Source organism: Oenanthe melanoleuca, chromosome 11, assembly GCF_029582105.1.
Source record: "Oenanthe melanoleuca isolate GR-GAL-2019-014 chromosome 11, OMel1.0, whole genome shotgun sequence".
NCBI lineage: Eukaryota > Metazoa > Chordata > Aves > Passeriformes > Muscicapidae > Oenanthe > Oenanthe melanoleuca.
In genome coordinates this window covers 3,701,676-3,720,315 of record NC_079345.1, presented here as the reverse complement: position 1 = coordinate 3,720,315, position 18,640 = coordinate 3,701,676, and the positions used below count along the sequence as shown (strand labels likewise).

The window sequence follows — 18,640 nt, the reverse complement described above, 5'->3', positions numbered from 1 at the left end:
CTGATTTAAGAACAGGCACAAAAACAGAGAATGAAAAATTTTGTTAACTGCTTTTTGTGATAATTTCTTTCCAATTCCTGGTCACTGGGGCCCCTTTGCAACATTTCCACTCAAATCCTGATGGAGCAACACCCTTATGATATGTCACACAGGCATTTTTATCCACTGCCCAGATCCTGGCAGATCAGTGAGCAAAGCATTAGATAAAAAGAGGATTTTTGGAAGCCACCTGTAGCAGCATTCAATTTCATTGCATTATTCAGGATATAACCTTTTCCCTGAGCATGGGGGTATTATTGTTTGGAAGCAGCAGGAAATGTCTGTGTGTGGAGCTGCAGCAGCACACACAGGAGACTCCACAAATGATACACCACAGAACATCCATCAGTTTATTTCCTACGTGTAAATGTGCTAAAACCCCTCTGGAATCAGCACAACCAGCTCCTTCTGCAGGTGGGATGCTGCTGAATGATATCCTGAACTGCTGCCAAGGTTGCTAAATTGGAATAAAAGCTTCAATAGTGCTTTGGTGTGGCTTCTACTACCTCCTAATTCTGCACAAGAAACAACAGATTTATGGATGAAATCTAAGCAGAGAATGGCAGCACTTTCCATTTTATTTAGCACAGAGCCCAGGTGTGCCCCTAGCAAAGCTCATTTCCTGCCCCAGCACCCAGATCCCAGCCAAGGGAGGGAATTTGGGCTCAGCCTCAATTCCAGGCAGTGAACCTATTCCTGTAGGTGAGTTATTCTGCTAGCTCTGTTTTATATTGCAGCAGAATAACCGGTTTGTAATTGCCATATCTGGCAAATAAATAAAATACTGGTTAGGAGATCACAGTGTTTCATGGAACAGGGAACTGAGAGAATGGCAGGCCCAGAAAGCACAAGTGGTTTATTTGCTAAATACAAAAATTATATGGAACAATAGAGATTTTTCAGCCATAGATTTTTAGATCTGAATGAGTAAAACTCAGTCTTAATCCATGATCAATTCAAGGACAGAAAATATCTCTGGTGTTGGATAGAGAGAGATAAACCTCTCTCTATAAAGTCTTAGGATGTATTATTAAATATATTCTCTTTGGGGTTAATATTTATGTATACTCTAATACATATGAAAAGTTATTAACCAGGGAAATCTGAAAAATTCAGAAAATATATACAGAAAAAATCACATGCCTGACATCTTTAGAGATTGATTTCTTTAAGAACATCCTACTCCACCTCAATTTTTTTTTTTTCACAATGCTGCTGTCACCTGTATTTCTGTGCTGTTGACAACATAACCAACTTGCCACCAGTTTTGTAGTTTTAAAAGTCAATGTTTGCATGGATTTATACAGCTGGATTTTCTCTTAAAATTTTTATACTGGTATTCCACATAAATGGGAAACTTGTAAAATGTGCCATCTTTTATTTAATTTGTAGTTGTTCTGTGTCAACAGATATATTCAGTGCAAAGAAGATCATTTTCAGATCTGGCTGTTTAGGCACAGAAAGCAAAACGTGAGAGAATCTTGAGAGAAATCTGCTGGGATTGGTGTCCATGGGTCACTTTTAGGTGGTGTGGAAGGGACAGAAATCACAAATTCTTCTCTTTTACAGCAGCACATTTGGATGGAAAGCTAAGTGAGCTCCCAGAATAAAAGAGTTTGCAGTTATTTAATGCATCTTTCTGGTAATGCTATAAAAATACAAAATAACTTCATTGACATTGGTGCCTGTCACTGGAATGCCTCTTTCCTCTCAGGCTTTCCAGATCTGTCCTGGATCTGTGATTTAAGATACAATTTTTCCAGTTTGACAGGTAATCCATAGGCACAAATCATTGTGGCTCATTTATGGCTGTCATAGGGAGATAAAAAAAAATAGGCATAAAATAATTATAAGGTAAAGATACCAAATTTTATAAGTTTGGGGATTTTTTTTTGGCTTGTTTTGGTTTTTTTTTTTTTTTTTTTTTTTTTTGCTTTTGGTTGGTTTGTTGTCAGTTTTTTTTGTTTTTTTTTTTTTTCTTCAGCAGATATTAAGTTTGGGATGGGATTTGGAAGTCACTGGTCTTGCCAAAAGTCAAGGAATTTATAATATAGCTGTATTGGGAAATCTGTGACCCTCAGCCCTTTGTTTATATAAATATTATGTGTAATTTATTGATGATCTCATCTAATTATGAAGTGTGAGGCAGAGGCAGGGACAGACATTAGCAGAGGAAAAACTCTGACTCAATTGCTGACCTTGTTGATTGCTGGGGAGATTTACAGCTCACAGCCCTAGAAAGTAGAATATAAGTTGCTGGGAAAACAAACAAATAAATCACAGAGGTTTGAAGTAAAATATTTCTTACTTGATTATTTAACTGAAGTTTTGCATGGAAGAAATCCACTCAAGCTCTCAGGGGTTGAACCCTGAAGGTTGATATCATCTGGAATTTTCATTCTTCCAAACATTGAATCAGGGCTCCACTCAAAATTATAAAAGAACTGAGGCTGGAGGGAAATTCAGTGGATGTGTGTTGACAAATGGTGTTTACAGATTGCCTTTGAACTTTGTGGTACATTGCTATTGACATTTTCAACACTGGAAATTGTGAGGGCAAATGTCAGCAGGGAACCCAAGGTCCTGTTTTCCTTCCAGTTTACTCCAGACAGGGAAAAGGAATGGGTGGAATGGACACTCAGCTGTGATTTTTCCATCCAGGGCATCCCTTACATGGGCCAGAGCCACCTTCTCCCCAAGAAACAAGATTTCATTGAAGCCTTGAGTTGAAAACTTGAATTTTAAGTGTGCTCAGGCTGAGGGTTGTAGAAAAGTACCCAGTGGAAAAGCAGAAATTTGAAAATTGGAAATCTCTTTCTGGGTGATGCTTTTCTTTTTGCCCAAGAGGGAATATGTGCATTTATAAAGTATAAATGTACTTGAGCAAGCCTGAGACTTAATGCCACCATATTTGCACACAGCTCCACAAATCTTTATGATCTCTAAGTACCCAGTTGCTGGCACTGATATATCATGACCTGTTCTGTGCTTAATTATTAATTTTGCATTAAGGAGTTTCATAGTCAATATTTAGATGGTTTATGACATACAGAAGCTTTTCCAGGCTCATATTTTCTTTGCAGGGACATAATGCAGCCATTTCAGCACTAAATCAATTCCACACAGAGTTAAAATTACTTGATTTGTTGTTTAAGGTCTCTTCCCAACAAGATGCATCAATTCTAAGGGAATAAAACCAGGGATATCTTGGCCTGCTTTTAATCCTTTTAGCAGGGGTCAGGTCCTGTGCAGGCTGTGCAGAACAAAAATCCCTTCAGCCCCAAGCAGTCATGAGCTGGGGAGAGAAAAGGTTCTGTGGTACCAGAGCAAAAATACAGGAGAACCATTTTATTCTAACCCTACTTTCCACACCTGTAGTAAAGGGCAGGATTAATAGGAGTGTATCACTTATCTTAAGTGCCCTGGAGTTTGATATCTTCTCAGAGTTAGATTTCAATCAAAATGAACCACTTCAAAAGATTCTTTATCTCATCTTTCATAAACTTTTATGTTAGAATGGGATGAACTGCATCCAAAATTGCCAGTCCCTCTTTAGTGACTATAAAAAACCCTAAAAGACTGGATATCTGAGCCTAAAGTGGTTGTAACTGAGTGAAAGTAATCACACTTGCTGAACTAAGTGATTTAATCAATGACTTAATTCAGGAAAGAACATCAGGATCCCTACTGAAAATATAAATCACACACCCCAAACTGTATTCTTGTTAAAAATATGGAGTTTTGAAACCTGTAATTTATAGAAGATAGTTTGAAAGGCCTGTTTTAAAATCACAGAGCACACTCTTGCAGCATCTGAATAATTTATTAAATTCAGCTATCAGTGGCTTTAAAATATAATTTCACCAAAAGAGATCACTTGAAGAAAGGCTGCAAAGATTTCTATGTGCAGATACTTCACTCTCAAGATGGGGGAAAAGGCAGAAAACAATTCCATCTTCTGTTATTCCAGATTGCTCTTAGGGAATGAGCTGTGTGGACTTGATTTAAGGCTGAGCAATCTGAAGTGCAGCTCTCCAGAATAACTGATGGTTTTTATCCTTCCTCCTGTGGACTCTGCAGTGGAAGGGTTGAACTGAGTTTGGCAGAATGAATGGGGGAAGAATGAATCCTTTTTAAGGATATCTTTCCAAGATATGCCTTATGACCCTCAGTAAGGATTTGTTCCATGCTTACTCTGAGACCTTAAAATAAAATTCTGTTTGTAGTTCTAATAGGAATTACTGCATCTGTGATATGATTTATCCAGAAAATTGCAATGGACTTAATGCAATTCTCTGAATGAAGAACAGGGAGTACTTGCCCTGTTTATTTATTGGGTCCAGCAGTGAAGTCCAGTATGAAATATTGCTCAGGCAGGGTGAATTTAAATAAGTTCAACAGGGCAGACACTATGAAACCAACCAAATAATTTATCCAGGAGTTCAGCTGCAGAGGGGGGGAAAGAAAAACAAAACTCACCTAAAAAATCCTGTATTATGATGGAAACACTTATCCCTCAGATAAAAACTCTCAGATGTTTAACAGATCAGAGGCTGGGACTTGACTATGAAATCAATACAAAGATGAAATAATACATCAGAATTAAGTGTGTGCTCTGGTTCCTGCAGAGGAAGACAGGAGCCATGTGAGATGATTTGCCTCCTCATTAGGACATCTGATTCTCCTTTCATTAGCACTGCTTCTGTAATAGTGCAGCACTCCTGGCTTCTCTGGGTTAATTTGGGATTGATGTAGGTGCTGAGACTCAAGGGTGACAGGGCTGGGTGTTTCAATTCTATTCCCACTTTTTAATTTGAGATTAAAGCACAGCCAGCTCATATTAGTTAACAGGCAAAGAGAAAGATGAGAAGTTCCCAGGGGCAGGAATTGCTGGAGTCTGTGGTGCTGTATATTCATAATCCTTACAATAATCCATATGAAAAATTGGATACTTGTATAAATTGCTGGTAGCAAGAAGGGAAAGAGTCCCATGTAGAAGAGGCACACATAATAAAAAAAAAGGCACAGATCATCCTTTTGTTTTCTCTTTCATTTTACATATATTGAAGTGAGGAATTAGGGAGGTAAAAAGGGAATAAAAGTAATGTAATGCTGTAATACTTATTAAAGACCTTCAAAGTCAATCCTGTATTCCATGGCCTCATATAAAATAAATCTTTGCTTTAGTAGTGCTGGGCTGAATTAGATCAACAGAAATTCTGGCCCACTGTCTCAAAAAGCATTTCCAATCAGGGAAGATTGACCTTGCACTAAGAGATCTTTTTAAAACATAATATTATTACTTTTTAATCAGGAAGGATGCCAGGGTCCCTTATTTGGACACAGAAGAATAATGCATAATGATTTCTGTGAAGTAATGACGTGTTTTTGATTAAAGCCCATGAGACAGGGGAGTGTAACTGCTGCCTTTCTTATACTTGTAAGAAGTCAGTCAATTCCTTTACAAAAGTAGGTAATTTATGGAATGAGATCTTCCATCTGTGAGTGTGGCCCTGGTCAAAATATCATGGAAATCTGGGAAGATATTCCCTTCTTAGAAAAATATCTCCATTCTGTTGTTGTTCTGGAGCCAGTCCTAATGCAGAATATACATACAGAGTGTAGCCTGGGCTCCTTATTACCCAGTTCTCACTGACTGTAATTTCTAGTGCTTTAAAAAATAGGCACTGAGTGTCCATACATTACACTGTTTCATTTTGAATTTTTTTCCCGATTTGGGAAATGAAATGAAAGGAAAAATATTTTTCTCATCTTCATTATCAAGCACTAATAGATTTTAAAGCACTCCTGACTTGAAACAGACTGCTGTTCCCTCCCTACCAGTGCCACCAGTTTCCTTTCCAAAGGACACTGGTGCTGAGAAAGGGTTGAGGGATAAAATATACCTGGGCTGTTTATCAAGAACTGGGAGGTGCAGTTTGGTCTCCAAATCCAGAGTCTTTCCTGGCTTGATGGATGTGAGCTCAGGTCCCAGTGATCAGCAGTGTTTTGTTTATAAGGGATAAGAGAAGGGTCTGTACTTGGTTTTGTTGCCATTCCTGTAAATACTCAGAATTCTAATTCTGCTTGACAGGCCCGGATGGAGACAAGGTGAAAGTGGCTTTGAAGTGAAAGATGGTCAGATCTCCCCCAGAATTCAGAATGCAAATGATTGTCAATCCTTTTCTACTAACCCAAGTAAAGTCTCTGAAACCTCTATTTTCTTTTCTACATTTATCTTGATTAAGAATGCCACCCTGCTTAGAGGTTGGGAGAAACTGGATATTGGCTTCTTTTTTAGGAGAGAAAGGTCAATGATTAATCTAATTTTTTCCTGGTTTATTTTTTGTCATGAAGTTTAGGGGAAGCTTTCAACCACATTCAAGAGATAATTTCTCATGGGTCTTTCTGGATATGAAATTTATGTCAGGCTTTATTTATTTGTATGGCTTTAAAAATTGCTGCCTATTAACAATTTGCATTGCTCTGGCCAGAACTCCACCAGCCAGATAAAGAGGGAAGGGTAAAGAATGGGAAACTATTAAGGAAAAGGTAAAGAAAAGCTGAAAGAAAACATTTGGATTATAAAACAGAAGTGCAGAATATATATTTTTAGTAAGCTCTCTGCTTGCCTTTGACTATAAAGTTTGCATCTGCATTTAAACAGCTTGCACACGCCTGAAATCAAATTTGAATGATTGCAGCAATTCCAATTTTACACGGGACCTGGGAAACAGCACAGAGCACCCTGTGAGCATCTCTGCAAAAAGCTTCAGCTCCAAGGGCTCAGTGGCTGAGCAGGGCACTTTGGGCAGGAGATGTTGAATTTGGGCCTTTTTACTTCTGATGGTTTTATAAAAGCAGAGGGAAGAGCTCAGCACCCCCAACCTCCCCTGGAGTTCAGCTGGCATTGGCCAAACTCCTCGTGGATTTGGGCTGCTCTTATGCAGAGCTGGCCAAATCTTGTGGTGACAAGTCACACAGGCATTCTGGACATTTCTCCATCTGGCCTTCCAGCAAAGAAACCAAAATTCTTGTGTATCTTTTTTTGAGAATAGTCCTGCCTTGTTTTTACGGGGTTGATTTTAATGATGTTTAAATGTCTCATCTAGTCTCTGTTTGCTGTGATTTTCCTGATTGATTTCTAGTGCTAGTAAAACTCTGGAGAGAATGTGGGTCCTTTGTGCTTTTCATGCCTGGGGCTGAATCTTGCTCTTTGTATGTTGAATAGATATTCTCTCACTCATAAATCACTGCTCTGTCATGTTCTCCTGCTGTGAGATGCTCAGTGCATATCATCATTTACATTAAACCATTTACTTCAAGAGAATGTGTTATATTGCTTTATGAATTATGGGATCTGACATATAAGATTATGTTATGAATTGGCACTTAGAATATTACAACAGTGGAACGTTTTATAGCTTATGGTCACGATCCAAGAAGTAATTCATGTCTTTTCTTAATAAACTTTGCTGGTCAGAAGGGAAACAGGCATGAGTGTGACACTTTTACTTTGAGAATCCTGGTTAAGAAAAAATCTTTGTTGATTTGCTTAAACCTGCAGACTGTTTATATATGGAGGAAAATGATTGGGGTTTTTTTCAGCTGTATCTCCATTGTTCTAAGTGATCTTTCACTAAACTTGCAATTCCCAGTCCATTTGGAGAGACTGCAAATAAAGAATTTGAAGTATTCCCCTTACCTGGGCAAGGAAGGATTGCCTGCTGAAGGGGGAACAGTAGAACTGGGGGAACTGTTGAGGGGAAGGCAGAGCTGTAGTAGTTCTGTTTTTGTGATCCCTCTAAAACAAATCATCTTATCCATTCAGGGGATGAACTTTTGGACAGTACCAGATAGGAAATTAGACTTCATTGATTTTCCTCCTCAAACAAATACCTGTTTCATGCTATCTGTGGTCTATAAGACAAAAGTCTTCATGCATTTTTTTTTTAAATCTTTTGTTTCCTTTGTGTGTGGGAAGATGTGCAGAGTCTAAAATGCAGGTTTTGTTGTTTGGGGGTTGTGAGTTTTGTATAACACAAAATCTCTAAAGGAGATCTTGGTGTTCTTGAAAGAATAGATTACATTCTTCACAATTTCTTCACAATAGAGAGAAATTCTAGTATGAATATACTACCACAAAATGTCATAAACTGGTGTGTGCAGACAGTAAACACAATTTCAGAATCCTTGGTGGGGATAACAATTTTCCACGTTTTCACCACACAATTTTACCCTAAAGAAGGAAACATCCACAGCACTGCAGGCAAAACACAACACACCAAAGTAAGACCCATGTCACAAAACTCCAGCTAATGCAAATTCCCTTTCTGACATTCCATAGATCAATGTCTGGCCTGGAGCAGGGAATACCTGAAAGCTCTTCACATTGTTGTCACAGTGTGACAGTGGCTGCAGCATGGCTGGGGACAGGACTGTGTGTAAGTCATGTCCCAGACATCCCAGGAGTGAATAATTCATTCTGCCAAAACAACTGTGCTGCTCATGGGGAAAAAAGGTTAAATACCAGTATTGCTAAAGGTTGACCTGCCCATACATCTTCTCTGCTCTGTCATAACGTTCAGCTGGGAATGTCCCATTATTTCTTACTCAATTTCTGTGCCTCTGACTGCATTAGCTCTCTGTAGATAGTAACAATTCTTGACAGTTCTTCATCTCTGCTTAATATTACTGAAGTTTCTGTTGTGTTCTGGGAGAAGTTTGTTTATTATTCTTTCCACAGCTGACAGTTCACCAGTTCAGCTCTCCTGCTCACTGCAGTGCAGTGGCATTCCCAGAGCACTGCTCAGTGATGCCATCTAATCTAGAGCTTAAAAGAACCTGCCAGACATCTAAATAGAGAATGTGAGGAAACCCTACAGGGTAAAAAATTGCTGCCCTACACAAATATAAGATATGCTCAAAGCCTGAACTCAATAATTCTCACTAAATGTCTTCTCTATTCAGCAAAGCCTTCAAATTTTTAATGATACACATAATTGCAGTTAAATACCCTTGATTGGAACCATAATACACCTTTCTTCTTATATTTATTTTGATCCCCTGGTGCCCTTTGTCTTAAAGTACAAAATAATAATCAAATCATGCAATTAGTTATGATGAGAACATTGTCAGGAGGGCTTCCTGCTTTGTTCCAGTTCCTGAAAGTTGGGCTCTGGAGATATAGGTAACCTTCTAGATTTTGTCCTTCTTCATCCCATTATTTACTCCTTGTCGTCCTCCTTGGGTTAAATAGCTGTACTTTGGGAAAATGTGACATTGTGCAACTGATTGTTATGTACAGAGACACAGCTGAACTTGTGGAGATGGTGGAAACACAACTCTTCAGTGCAGCTGTGTAAATGAAGAAAATAATCCCTTCCCTTTCTGTAACTCACCTAGAAAACTTTTAATGTACTGAACATAAGGTGGAGAACCACAGAAAGAGTGAAAAGCAGAAATTCCACTGTGAAGTTTTTCAGCTCTGTAGCTCTCGTAAAGTTAACATTTTTCAGTCCTTAAGCTGGTTAATATTTTATTGTTGGTCTTCAAATTCAGGCTCCTCTTAAGGCTGTAGGATTGAGACATTTGTTCAGATTTCATCAGGCTTGAGACAGGCCTCACTTCCACTCATGTTCAGCCCTTCTTTTAAATGCACCAGCTGCAAATAAGTAAAAGTTCAGTAGTAATGTTCTCTTGAGGAAAGGGAAAGGGAAAGGGAAAGGGAAAGGGAAAGGGAAAGGGAAAGGGAAAGGGAAAGGGAAAGGGAAAGGGAAAGGGAAAGGGAAAGGGAAAGGGAAAGGGAAAGGGAAAGGGAAAGGGAAAGGGAAAGGAAAGGAAAGGAAAGGAAACAGGTTATTAACAGAATGCCAAATAGATTTTCCCAAGAAACCCTCTGTTCCAATCAGTCTAAAATTGTGCACGTGTTAGTTATATTTTACTTCTTGGTGCCTAAGAAGAGATTTTTGCCAATATTTTCAATTAATCAACACATTGATGACTGCAGCCTCTGGAGCCTGGGAGTGGGATCTGTGTCTGCCCAAAGAGGAGCTCTGGGAGGTGTTCTGACTGATTCTGGGAATTCTGAGTGATTCTGCCCAGGAAGTGTGACAAACAAACCCTGGGACACAGATACTGAGACCCACCAAGACACAACTGCAGCTTTCCTGGGAGAGTTTCCTCATTGGATCTCTGTGCATCACCAGCACAAGGAAGGAGTTGCTGATTTTGCAGACATCCCTTCCCCAGCCTGATAAGCTCATATATATTGTTTAACATGATAATGTAGCAAGCTGTTGTTTTGTGGCTTGAAAGCCAGCTGCATTTGATTGATGCCAGGAATGGAAGTATTTGTAAAATGACACTGAATTAGATCTAGTCAGTTTATGGGCCTGGGGAAATGAATCTTTTATGAAGAATAAAAGTTTATGATGAAGGAGAAATACTGAAGAGGTGTACATCTTGAATGAAGCTCTTTTGGACTGGATGTTTGTTACAGAGCCTTTCAAAACATGCATTTGGGCCACTATGCTTTTAAGAAGGAGATCTCTGTATAAACATTCCTTTGTGGTGGTCTGATCCAAATTTATTATTTGTGTTCTCTCTGTGGACACCTCAGTGAGGAGGGAATTTCTTCCCTGGAAATGTAGCTTTCAGACTTCTCCAAAGGGTTCCAGGTGTGTGTTTTAGCTGCTGGATTAAAGCTCTTGTGATTTTTGAGGCATCAGCCACAAATATGAAGCACATAGGGATACAGTTTTCTGTATTGATTCCCAAAAAAAGCCAGACAAAAACACAACCTGTGCTAATACATAACAACATCTAAATACAACCCCACATTTTTTGTTCATTTTTACACATAATGAGAACTTTTGAGAATAGAATAACTTTAGAATTAGATTTCAATGCCAGTTTTCTGGTAGCCAGAAACCAATACCACCAAACTTTTGAGAGAAGAAGCACAGAAAAATGATGTACCCTATTCTCTGCAGCTCTCCTCCTGGAGCTGGCATCTCTATGCAAAATGAATGTAAAACCCTGCTCATCTGAGTTGCTGGAATTCTTATCTGTATGCACCAAAGGAATGATTGCAGGGAACAAGATAATGTCTAGTGAGTTGAAAGGTTAAAGAACTGCAGCTGGCAAATCAGAATCAGATTCAGCCATTGTGTTAAGCCAGTTCTGTGCCAGAGTAATGAGAGATTAGGGGATTTACATCAGATCTTAAAATTTACATGTGCCTTGCATTCTTTTATCATCAGAAATATTTCAGTAGGACAACTTTATAAATAGAATTTCTACTTGAATATATATTCTAATAAGTTTCTAAATCTCTGCTGAGCATCAACTCATCTAATAGATTAATAATAATATCAACTTCATATTCATTCAAAATGTTTTCTACTGTACTTGAGTATGACATCTTATTAAAGTGCATTCTTCAGGAAACCATTGTGTACTGAAACCCATTTAATTTCACCTGAGCTTGAGCACTCTTTAATATCCCTTGAAGATTTGCCTTAGTCCTTATTTGTTTCACTGAAACCTTGTGACTGGGAGACCCTTGTGGGACATGTTACCTAACACTGATATAAAAAAAAATAAAATCCCAAAAATGTGACAAATTTCTAAAAACAGCACATTGTGCTGCACTTGTGAAAAAAGGGTGAATCTTAATTCTCCTACAAAGAAAGCAGTTCTTTTTTCTCTTTTCTTCTGAATCAGTCTCACACAAAGTAGGTGAAAATATCAGGGCTGGGATCATCTTGTAGCACTGGAAAACATGGCATGGCATCCAGTGGTAAGCTTCTTTTTGAGCTGTCTGACCTTTAATCACTGCTGAATAAAACCAACATGCTGTCAGGTCTCTGTTATTTTTCTCAAGGGGGTAGCTCTGCCTGAAGCAGCAATGAAATAAAACCTCTGAGAGCTTATATTCAAGGTCACTACAAGAAGAGGCAACACTTTGTGCTCTGGGAACTACAACAAGAGGGGGAAAAAAGAAGATATGTATCTAAACAAGGCAGCTGAGTTTGTTTAACAGTGAACAGGCAGTTGTTATACCAGTCTATAAATGATACTGGGTTTGTTTTTATTTTTGCCACAATATTTCATTTTTATTTGATTTCTTAAATCCAGGACCTTCAGAAAAAAATAAACTTACTGTACATGAATGATACATATTTCCAGAGAAGTCTCTGTGAATACTGAAAACAGATGCTATGGTCTTACAGACCTATGAAGAAATGAAAATGCTGTCTTTAAAACGTGTTGATATCATGATAGTTTAAAATAAAATTCACCCAGTCTGTGGGGAAGAGAAAGAGTGAGTTCCCACAGAGGAATTAATCTGTAACAAAGATTTGTGGCTCCCTCTGACTCTCACATGAGATAATGGTGTCAGTGCAAAGTTACTCCAGTGGCAATGGTGCAGATCACAGAATCTGATGAATTGCTTCAGCTGGAATTTTTAGGCCAAAGACTGGATCCTTTACTAGATCCTTTCCTTTGTAGTTTGCTAATATCTCAAACTAATCTATTACTTAACCTTGATTCACTATTGAAATTAATTTTTTGATTTGTTCACGGCTTTTTTTTATTTGGTAGAATCTCATTCTGTCTTCAGCTCAATATTACCAGAAACATTTAATCTTGCTGTGACCATACATAGTTTAGTTAGATTGCTTTTCAAACTAATGCTTTCATTTATAGGTATGGATTAATTGATGAAGAAATCACTTAGGTCTAGGGGTGAGCACCTCACAGTTCAGCCCAGGTGTCTCATCAAACCCTTTCTTTGTTTCTCAATGTGCTGTACAAAGCTGATAAAATGCTGACAGAATTTTTCATGCTGTGTCAGCCTCTGGGCTGCCTGCCTTGGGGAGAGGAAAATCCTTGATCCAGGGATGCAGGATGTGCTCCCCGCCCGAGCATGGGACTGGCCTCTCTCTATTCACTGGGATAAAGAAGCAGACTGAGGATTTTCCTCTGCACAGCATTTAGGGAGCTCCATTTACCTCTGCAGCAGAGCTGTGTGCTCAGGGAATTTCCTGCCAGAGAAACCTTCAGCACTGGAAGGACAGTGGGGCAATAGAGATGGAGGCTTATTGACATTCATAAAACAACCTCATAAATTTGTACAAATTGAAATCAGAACAATGTAGGCTTTAATAATTACAGCATTTCTTATTGACAGAAATTCCATCCAGTGCATTTTGAACTGCAACACTTTACCATGCAAATAGAGATCTTCCTGTTATTTCAGTATTGTTGTTTTCATTGTAGCCACCTGTGGACTTTCTGCCTGCAGAATTCCAAATGGAAGTGATACACATGTAATTCATTTAGAGCAGTGCAATTACTGTGGATGGCTTCAAGGCACAGGGATACAGGGAATTTTTATTGGGGCACACACACACACACCTTCTGCTGGCCGAGTGACAGAGACAATCCCAGCACAGGGGCAGCAGCCCTGTGTGCTGAGGTGTTTGCAGACTGGCTGTCCCAGCTGAGAGGGTTTCTCATGCCTGCTGTGTGCCCTCTCCCCAGGCACCACGGTGATGCGCATGGCAGCGTTCGACGCCGACGACGCCAGCACCGACAACGCGCTGCTGAGGTACAACATCCTGAGGCAGACCCCCACCAAGCCCTCCCCAAACATGTTCTACATCGACCCAGAGAAGGGAGACATCGTCACCGTGGTGTCCCCTGCGCTGCTGGACCGGGAGGTGAGCCAGCACTTTCCTTTCTCCATCCTTTTGGTGGCTGTGCCTCCAATCTTCCTCTGCCGTGCGCCAGGAGGTTCTGAGTGTTGCTGTGGGGGATTCTGGGGAGCCTTTTAAGAGTTTTGATTATTTCTTACTTGGATTTAAGTGTTGTTGGATGCTGCTGGGAACCAGGGAAAAAGCAGCCTTGAAGCCTTGGGCAAGGACAAGAAATTATAACAATGATTATTCACCTGCAGGGTGTGTCAGAGCTGTGTGAGTGTCTGGTGATGTTTTGCAGAAAGCATCTTTTCAAAGAGGTGTTGTCTTGGACCAAGGAGTCTTTTCTATCTTATTTTTCACATGCTACCCTATATAAAGTGTAGTGTTTCTTTAAATAATGCTCTTTTCCTTCTCCATTGCACAAGGGACTGTATTATTTTATATATGTTAGGTTATTATCCTTATGTTATGTTAATATATGTTATGCATTATCCTTTTCTCACTCACCTATAGCCTAAAATACAACACCTAAGAAGTTCTAAGCTCTGATCAGTGTTTATAAAGTAGTTCAAGATTTCTGTGCAAGACATTTAGTGTTGTGTGGTGAGAGAGAGGATCTCAAGATTAGGTGGAGCTCAACTTAAAGTTAGTAATTAACACCCAGAGCTAATTGTGCATGTAGCTCACTCTGAGATTATTAGTTTAGTGCTCTATATCTTTCTGAGAATATTTTTATAAATGGATTTAATGAGCTAATTAACTTGATACCCCATAGCCAAAAAAAGGAAAATATAAAACAGGGTAGGAAAGGAACAGGTGATTCTCAGGGGGCTTTAGGTGAATTGCCACAGTGCCAAAATCTGTGCTCATTAACATTATGAGAGCATAAATTGATGGCAAAGAAAGCTTAGGTATGATCACTGAATGTTCAGAAGATAATAAAATAAAGGCAATCTGTTAATCCAAGGGTTTAGATACCAGAATATATAAAATCTTGGCACCAAAGAGAGTTACTCCATAAATCACATTTTCCTTTGCTGGAGTGCCCCAGATTCCTGGAGACATCCAAATTCTGTTCCTGCAGGATGTTTCAGGTGTGTGCTGAGTCACTGAGCTTGTCTTCTAGGTTGATTAGACCCAGGACAGCCCAATGTTCTCAATATTCAGCACATTATTTTTCATTTTACCAGATGAAAGTGCTGCCCATGCACTTCCCCTTCTAGGTGAGTATTTTTTCTACAGGTTTTTCCAACAGCAAGCATTTCATGGGTAAATCAGGCACAGACACCAAGCACACAGGTCTGTTTTTAAGTTTAAAGACATTCTAATTTTATTCATATTTGGCTGGCTGGCCACAGTATGGTGCCCAAGTTAAAAAGTTTGTTAAATCACTAACTTTTCTTCTTTTTCTTCCCTCAAGTTTCCCTTCCAAATTCATTGTTTCAGTTTAAAAGCCTTTTACTGTTTTCTAAAGACAGTTTTAGGTATTTTTATTCCTCATAGATAACCATTCCCCAGATTAAACCAATTTACTCAAAATTAGAAAATCAATGGAAGGGAATGAACATGGCTGCTTTTCCCAGTGCCTTCCAAAGGTCACTGGTGATTCATGAAATAATGATTCTGTCTCCATGCTAGAAACCTGGCCTCAGCTGAATGGGTGTTATGGCTGGGCAATCTATCCTGAAAGCAGAATTCCTCATGATTTTTAATAGTGATCAATTCCATACCTTTACTTTGAAGGTGACATGACAAGCTGCCATCTGTTGAAATTCCAGAGTAATTTTTTGTTATCTGAGTGGTTTACAAGCCAAATCTGAGTGGTTTGAAAGCCAAAATGTGCACAATTTTAGCACTATAATTAATTATCTACAATTAAAATCCAGTCCCACATTGTCTTTTCAGAGGAAAGGCTTGGTGAAAAGGATATTTTCTGGTTTTTCACAAGATGCTCTGTGCTGTCTGTCATCTTTGTGGGTTCAGCCTCCTCTTCCCCTTCCTGTTTCTATGTCTTGAGTAGAAAGTTGTGGTCAAGGCTCCTTCTTCAGATCTGTGGAGTTGCCATTCATGGTAAAAGATGTATAACTTCTATTTTTAACCACAATTGCAGCTTTTAGAGACACCTGCCTAATAATTTTCTTCTGGAAAGAAAAAAAAAAATAAATCTGGGTACCAATTCCATATTGATGCTATTTATATAATTCTGATGTATTTCTGTTTGTCTGATGAAACTGAATTATTATTAAAAATTGTCTGTGTGAGGTGGGGACGGAGGAAATGTCTGAGGTAGTTCAGGAGGAGGAAATGCCTGACTGGATTCCTGCTTGGGGAATGAGGTGTCTGGACATGGAATGAGTGATTTTCTTGGGCTGCAGGGAGCACCCTGTGCCATTCCTCTGCAGCATAACTGCTGGGATTGATGCCTGGTTATTTGGGAACATGTATAAATCCCAAATGTCTTGGCTCCTTGTCACAGTCTCACATGAAATGTGCTGTAGGAACATGTTAGGAAGAAGTGTTCTTTCCCCTGAAAGCCTTGCCAGAAGGAGTGAAACACCAGAGGACACAAACTGGAGAGTGAGGACAAAATCCTGGAGAAGGAGGATTTGTGAGACAGGAGTGGTTTTTCCTCCCAGGTTTTACTTAAACTTTTAGCTGTGTCAGTAATTGCCTGTGATTGTGGGTGTGCTCTTTAAAACTGCAGCAGCCCCAGACACCAATTAAGAAGCTGAATTAAAGTAAAAAATTCTCTAGAATGGACATGGAGAAAAACATTTTTCATCATTAATGTGTATATTCACCAGAGGCTTATATGAACTTTCAAAGCATGTTAAAACACTGACTAAAATCACTCCTATTTTCCATCTCTCTGTAACATTTACCACTGCTTGGTCCTTGATGCTTTTGGGAAACTCTTTGTTGCATTTAAGACAAATTAGATGAATATAAATTGTTTGAGGAGTTGTTTTGGTCTTCTTTTTTTAATTTTAAGTATGATTTATTTCATGTTTGTGCATCAGAGGGAACAGGAGACTGGAGGTTTTGCCCAGTGGGAGGCACTGAGATGCAGACATAGAAAACATCTGGCAGGTTTTGCCCATACTGGATGGTCCACATTGTTTCTCCATGCTTCAGCATTTTCAGAAATGGAGTTATGGCATAGCCTAGAAATTCTTGTTCAAGAGAAAAGAATCAAAAGTGAGGTATTTACACTAAAATTAAATAAAGTTTGGACATCTAAAGAGCAGTTTTTAAATCCAATTATATATGTAGGAGAATCTTAATATGCATTAATAAACATATATACTAATAATATTAAGAGATGAAAATGAAACAATATTTTTATTTCTAAAAAATTATCAGGAAACAAAAAGTTATTTCTAAATAGACACTTTTAAAAGAGAAAGAAAAGAATTAACTTTTTTCTGGTCAAATCCATCTCTGCATCTTAGGATCAGCTCAAAGTGAAGAATTTTTTTTTTTTTTTTTAAATTCCTACAGGTCTTCAAAGTTTCTTTTTCTGTGGCTCTCATTTATGAAGTCTGTTGCTAAATGGGGAGTTTGGAGATAGGGCTGCTGCCTGTTGGGCATTGCCTGGGTGTTTGATGGGGCAGGGATGGGTGATGGAGCTGCTTTGGAGCTGTTCCCATCATGGGGAATCACCTCCAAAAAGCCCTTCTGTCCTGTCTGAACAAAGAGGGGGTGCAGGACCCCCCAGATTCCATCCAGCAGGAATGAGGGAATGCTTCCTGCCTCCAAGGAAACAGCACACTGCAGGATTTGTATTTATACACCAGCAGATTTTTATTTATAAGTTCTTTAGATTCCAAATTGTTTCCAAAAGTGCATGATCCTGGGGGTTTAAAGCAAAACTCAGGTAATTTCTCAAAGAACATCCATTTTCATTTTCAGAAGGCAGGTAAGGACACATTTTTGAAGATTAATGTGGGTTGTTTTTTTTTTTTTTTTTCCTTGTGGGAGTTAGGCATCCTTGAATGTGTCAGTAATAAAGATTGAAGAGTGTTAGGGGGCAAATTATACCTCCAGGTATCCGTTGGAGAATACATTTTGATTCATAAATTCAGAGGAGAAGGATGCCCTCCATCAAAGTATATGGTCTAAATGACACAAAATAGAGCACAACAGGGAGAGAGAGTAAAAACCAAGAAAAACAGGGGGAAGGGAAGAAGTTGGAAAGAAACCTTGAGGATATGTCCTAAATTTCAGGGATGGAGACTCCAGTTCAAAGTGACACTTCCCTGCAGTGAAAGGAAAATAATTCTCCTCATGTGCAAAGTGAAGTAACACTTGTGGTTTTGTAGAATCAACTCTGAAATTTCCTTGATGGGTCAGGAATTGGGTTTTCTGCTTGCCCACAATGCTCTTTGCCAGTGCTACAGACTCCTCTGCTCTATGGGAAAGCAACTCTGATTTGTATAAGCTTCATGACTAAAGTACTAAAAGAAAGCTGTCACCACAGTTGCTCAAGTGAAATATTTACTTCTCACAGTTTGAGAAGTAACCTGCTTTTGCTTTTGATAGGAACTGCTGTGCTTAATTTGAGTTAAAGTTAACAAATGGTTCGAGCTGTCTGCTGCAGGCTGATCTGTGTGCTGGTGTTTTAAACACCTCAAGGACACCAGTTCAGGTGTTCTGTGCTTGTGAGAGACCCTGGGCTGGACTGGGGGGAGGGAAATGTGTGTTCTGACACTGCTGGACTCCCACAAGCTCAAGAAGCAGCTGCTGTGTTCTGTGGCCATTTGAACCAGCCTTGGTGCATCAATCTGCCATGGTTTGAATCATAAGGTTTTTTTTTTTTTCCTCTCTTTATGACTTGGGAAAATGGAGCTGAAAGCCTTTTGCCATAAACTGTGAGAAACCTGGAGTCACAT

The 18,640-nt window shown here is 39.1% G+C and overlaps 1 protein-coding gene across 2 annotated transcripts in view; it reads left to right on the top strand.

Annotated features, from left to right (window-relative positions):
• Positions 1-18,640, top strand: part of CDH13 (cadherin 13) — a 425,128-nt gene that overhangs the window by 284,914 nt on the left and 121,574 nt on the right. For both annotated transcript variants that reach the window (XM_056500421.1, XM_056500420.1), the window contains exon 7: positions 13,591-13,769. In XM_056500421.1, the coding sequence (XP_056356396.1) occupies positions 13,591-13,769 (179 nt within the window). The remainder of the gene's footprint in view (positions 1-13,590; positions 13,770-18,640) is intronic.